This window comes from Protopterus annectens, chromosome 6.part0 (assembly GCF_019279795.1).
Source record: "Protopterus annectens isolate FY-2018-M chromosome 6.part0, PAN1.0, whole genome shotgun sequence".
In the NCBI taxonomy this organism is placed as follows: domain Eukaryota; kingdom Metazoa; phylum Chordata; order Ceratodontiformes; family Protopteridae; genus Protopterus; species Protopterus annectens.
In genome coordinates, this window is record NC_056737.1 from 625,108,355 (window position 1) to 625,114,354 (window position 6,000).

A 6,000-nucleotide genomic window follows, 5' to 3' on the forward strand; every position below is an offset into this window, starting at 1 on the left:
TCCTGGCCTCTCTTAGGAGGTTCCACACTGTGGTCCCCCTTGCCCTCCACAGAACTGTAGACTTCAGGCCACTTTTTCTTTCCTGGTCAGCTCTACTAGTAACCTGAGTCCAGCTTGCTGGCAGTAGGCCTATACATCATGTATATGAAGCATGGGTCAGCACATTAATTTCAATAACTGATTAGCATAATTAGCTTTGTTATAAAATACATGCAAATATAAGTTAATGGCTTTATACACTCAAGATCTTTTCAGATGTGAAACTGTCATCATTGTGTGTTTAAAACTCTAATCTAGATCTTCTGTAAAGACAATTAATACATGCTGAAGCAGTTAATTTTCAATGTCAATAATTCTAAAGGCATGTAATCTTTATGGAGGATCCAGATATATAGCAACTTTTGGTAACATATTTATTTGAAAATGCTGCAATAAAATGGATGCACTGAAACAAAAAACATTATGCAAATGTTAAGTGTATTGCTGCCATATTATGCACAACTCTACTATCACAAATACGTTCATCCTTTACTCACCTAATTTCACATCACCATTGTCTGTTAACAATATATTGGCACCCTAAAAACAAAAAGAAAAATATTTGTACATTGTTCAATGCACTCAGACAGCTATGAAATAGTGTACAGCATGCAAATAACCAAAATGCATCTTAACATTCTACTCAACTACTGAATAAGCAGCTGTCAGCCTTTGACAGTTAAACTACTAGTCAGGAATTCTGCTATGTATTTATATACACAAGATTCATCCTAACTGCATTATTAGATCCTGGATCCTTTAGGAACAGGTGAAGTCAGGAAAGCAGTTTGATCAGTAGCAGTGGACTCGCAATAAAATCAATCTAATTTGGATAGCTAACAGAGGAGCCAAAAAATAACTTGTTCATTCCCAAGAAGGCAATGCAGTTACTTGAAAACAGAAACAGACTCTTATCAATTATCAGAAGCATGCCTCATATAGCGGGGCTTTAGTTTGTGATATCACACATGGAGAATTTATGTTGCACTGCACACCTGAATACACTTTCACCAAACCTCTGAGATTTACACAATACCCCATATTTTCCAGAATCATGCACTTTGACAACCAAATTTAATCATGGTCAGTTGCCATACCTCTTAACTTCTCAGCACAAGAAATCTGGACAAAGCGTAAAACAATGGGGAGACAAACACCCAAAAAGAGGGACAGATTTTAAATATTGCTGTTATAAACAGGATGTGTGTTAGCATACATTTTCTGAAGGATATGAAGTCTGAAAGTCAAATGCATGTCATTGTTTAGTGACTTCAGTCCTCAGTGATTTACCAGAAAACCCAAAATTTTATGAGGAACAGACCAAAAATATTTGGCAAAAATATGGACATTCTGCAAAAAATCTGGACAGTTGAGAGCTACAACTTAACATCAGGAGCAACATTACACTCTGAAGAAAGTTAACCACTGAAGCTGATCTGCCACTTAATATGAGTTGCTGCAATGAAATAATTTAGCAAAGATTAACACACTATTTATTTACTAGCATGCTCAACTTCAGGGGAAGCTGCATAGAAATGCATTTCTGTAGTAAAATAATAAAAGAACTAGTGGAATAATACCGTGTTTTAGGTTTATTTTTATCATGCGTTATTTAAGGATAACAATACTTTTTTTCCCTTCTGTCATATTAGCTTAAGTAATACCAATCTGAACCATCGTTATTCAGCTGCCAGACAACCTAAATAGCCATTATCATTACTAAAACACTGCTGGACCCCTCCTCATCTTAATATGCCTCAATGCAGGAAAAAGGAAAGCATAAGACTGGAATGGATGACAGAATACATCTTTATGAGGTACTCACCACAGCAGCTGATCTTAACACAAAGACACTTAGAATAGTACAACAAATGGATTCTTACCTAATGTTATCATCCAATATTGATAATGTTTTTGTCTACTGTGAGGCTGCATTTGTCTGATGAAGGAATGGTATGCATGCCTCTCAACTGCCCATACGTTTGCAGACTGTCTGGATTTTTGCCTCATATTTTTGGTCTGTTCCTCATTAAGTTGGTGGTTTTCTGGCAAACTATAGAGGAGTTAAGTCACTAAATAATGGCGGACATTTGAGTTTCAGACTTCATAACCTTTAGAAAATACAGGCTAATGCAAAACCTGTTAGTCTAGCAACTTTCTAAATTTATAAGAGTATTATCTAAAATCTATCCCCAGTTTTGGATCTTTGTCCCTCCCCCAATTATTTTCAGTTTTGTTCAGATTTCTGGTATAATGGTATGGTCTTAAGCTAACATGTGCTTCTATACAAAAGTGAGTGGGTGTCTACACAACAGGATGTTTAAATGGAAATTCTAAAACTGCAAAGCAACAAAAATGCAATGTAATAAATGTGTATAAAAACAACTGCAAAACTACAGTGTCCTGAAGATCTTTTTTTTTAAATGTACTTATGCAGAAGTATAAATGTATAGGTACCCAGAAAATTAATGCCAAATCCTCAAGTCCAACCAGTAGTCAATGTAAATCTGTTTCAGAACTAATTCTATACTCTAAGCAATGGGTATAGAACTTCAAAATGCTAATGAAGAAAACAACACAAACTGAAGGATTGGGAACATAACTTAATACTGTAAGATACAACTCTTACACCACAGAAGTTCAGTTAGATTTAAATTGGTGTAGCAGAAAAGCCACATGACATCATGAATCTGATGACTACTGCATTTCTTCACAGTGGGAATCTAAATAGTAAGTAACTTTAAGATGACAAGAAACAATTTATCCAATGTTGTCTTATGCATCTGGTCTGAACCTGTGGTTATCAGATCCGATATCAGCCATCTCAGAATCTCCAATCAGATAGCTCTACCTCCTCTTCCCATAATATGGTGCTGAAATAATCTCTCTCTCCTCAGATCTCATTTGCAGCCATCGTGTGAGGAACATGGTCAACATAGCTCCATCAAATTGCATCCTTTTCGTATAGCTGTTAGACAACCTTTCTGTGCCTTTCCTCTACCCTTTTTATAGTTTACGGCTTAGGTTAGGTGTTGTTGTATGGTAGTGTGTTATGTTAATTTCTCTGGTGTAGTTTGTTCCTGCTTGGGTGTTTCAGCTCTTTGTTTCTTAGCCATTTACAAAATAGAAGAAAAAAAAAAAGCTGCTGTTTATCTTATTAGATAGTTAGGTTTCTTAGGTGTGTGGGTGTGTGTACATATGATATGTATGTATATGTATATATATATATATATATATATATATATATATATATATGTGTGTGTGTGTGTGTGTGTGTGTGTGTGTGTGGGTTGTCCCTGACCCTGGGGGGCTTCAGAACTCAACAGTTCATCTTCAATCTCTGTGTCAGCGAAGGTCAAGTCCAGTTGTCCTACCTCAGCTTTGGCCTTCGACTTTGTGAAGAGGATTCTCTCCTGCACAGAGATAGGAGATTTAGCAGTAGTGCTGGACTGTTCTCTTCCCCCAAGTGTCTGGACCTGCCGATTTGCACCAGCTGACTCGGAGACAGCCTGCACCTCTGAGTCCTCAGGGTTTCCTGCATTCCTGATCCACTTTTCTTCCATGTCTCCTCCTGATTCTCCTCACAAAGAGGTACATAGTAAGAGCAAGTGGAAAAGGAAGCACTTGGATTTCCCCCTGATGAATCTTTTACCAAGGACACAGAACTCAGTGAAGGGTAAGGCTCCCGCAAACCCCCCCCCCATGCTGCATCCTTCGGCGATTTGCTGCAATTGTTTTAGAACTGTGGGAATGGACCATAGAAGCCCCTTCTCCAGAGGTGTTAGTGTTTTTGAAGGTCTTCATTGTGGGCCCATTCACATCCTGGGTGGTCACCCCTCCAGATGCACTTAAATACCCAATGTCACGCAGGATTTGGACAGCACCCAATTTAGTGGAACTGATCCCCAGGAAGGAAGCCAGAAAAGATTTTGGCTTCTCCTAAATCCAGATCCTATTGGAATAATGGTCCAGCTGTGGATCACCACTAAAAAAAGACATCACCGAGTTCACTGGTCCATCTACCCAGCAGGTAGTCTTGCACTCTGGATTGGTTGGGAAAGCACGTGTATGCTTCAGAAACCTTTGCCTTGCTTGTACTCAATTACTTTGCCCATTTGACAAGGCTTGAGCAAGATCATGTAGCTGACGTGTCAATGGTTGTGAAGACTCAGCAGCTTCCAGAGATGCAGAAGACTATGGAGGTTCAGTTATTGGCCACACAGTCTATAAAACATGTCTCCATCTGGCTGTTGTCCAGCATGGCTGATGGAATGTCCTGTGCTGCAGGCACAGGCATTGCCATTCTCTGTCATGCCTGGATGCACTTAAGTAATTTTGCTGACTGCCTTAAAGCATCCTTTGTCAATGCTCCTTTTGACAGTTCTTCCCCATTTGGTCCAAAGGTCAAGGAAACTCTATTTAAGAGTGAACAGTATGGAAAGATGCGATCTGCTGTTGGGAGTGCGTTTTGCCATCACTCAGTGGTCCTTCTCTAGGATCAGAATGGGGCAAGTACCTCTTTTTTTGTGTGTATATATATATATATATATATATATATATATATATATATATATATATATATACAGTAGCCTTTCCAGAACATTCTTGGTGAAGATGCCCCCCCATGGCAGACGGTGCAACTATAATGGACACCACACATATGGGATGGGGCAGTCAACAGAAAAAGAGCTTTTGCACGGCTTTTTCGGGGAGGCCCTCCCAACACTTGTGAAGGGTTGCCCAACTACCATACTGAGGAGGTAGTCGGGGTTGCTCGACTCTTCACTTAAAACTTGTGAGACGATCAGCTTACATGCATGGGTGTTGAGAGTCATGTCCTGAGGTTGGAGTAGTCCTTTTTTGTTTATTATGAAGGATTCTCAAAAATCTCTTCTGGACATACCACCCCACCAGAGAAGAGACAAAGAAGTCAAAATTCAAAAGTTGCTGGTCCAACTGAGTCATCTAAGATGACCTACCAGACCAGCAAAGATCTGGGGTCTATTCCAGATTATTTGTGGTATCAAAGAAAACCAAGGACTTCAGACCAATTCTGGATCTTAACAAGCTGAACTGTTTCATCAATCAGTGCCAATTCTGGAAGGTCACGATGCAGTCCATTCTGTCTCTTCTGAGGAAGGATGACTGGATGTGCTCAGGAGCTCTCAAGGATGCCTGTCATCACATAAAGACAGTGAGAAACTCCAGGAGATCCCTGCACTTTCAAGTGAGGGACCAGTCATTATCTGTTTTGGGCTTTGCTCTTTGGTTTCACTACAGATCCCTAGGTGTGCATCAAATGCTTGGCAGTAGTGGCAGCATGGATCAGGCTGCAGGGATTCCAGGTCCTCCCTCACCAGGATAATTGCCTCCTTACAGCTTCCATGAAAGCATCTATAACCAAAGTTCGGGACTCTTTACTCCAGCTGTCTCGGTCCTTAGGCATACCAATGAATTACGAAAATTCCAGACCGGAACCAGTGCAAGTGTTAGAATTTATCAGTTGCCATTTGGATTTGTTCACTCAGATAGCCAAGCTACTGTTACCAAGACCAAACCCCTGCTGCCTACAGGCTTCTCACATTCCTCATATTTACAAACTCTCTGCAGCTTCAGTACTCCATCTCCTTGGGCACATGGTAGTTCTATTTGTCTTGATCCTCTAGCATGAGTTTTGAAATGGACTCTTGCAGTTCAGTGGTCTTACCTAACACATCCTATGGACCTCCCAGAGGCACTGATAAACATATGTCACCACCACATTTGGTGGTGGCCGGAGTCACTGCTGGTCATGGCAGAGGGACCTTTAGTTCTTCCCCATTCCAAGGCCACAGTCATGATGGTTGCTACCTTTCTTGGGTAGGGGTGCATTTTGATTGGAAGACTGTCCAAGGGACCTACTCAAGGTATGAGGCCAACTTTCAAATCAATGTCTCAGAGATGATGGTAGTATTCCTAAAG

General features: G+C 40.3%; 1 protein-coding gene across 3 annotated transcripts in view; it reads right to left on the bottom strand.

Annotated features, from left to right (window-relative positions):
* Positions 1–6,000, bottom strand: part of MAP4K5 (mitogen-activated protein kinase kinase kinase kinase 5) — a 2,873,315-nt gene that overhangs the window by 1,953,300 nt on the left and 914,015 nt on the right. For all 3 annotated transcript variants that reach the window (XM_044074300.1, XM_044074299.1, XM_044074298.1), the window contains exon 7: positions 537–579. In XM_044074300.1, coding sequence (XP_043930235.1) covers positions 537–579 — 43 coding nt within the window. The remainder of the gene's footprint in view (positions 1–536; positions 580–6,000) is intronic.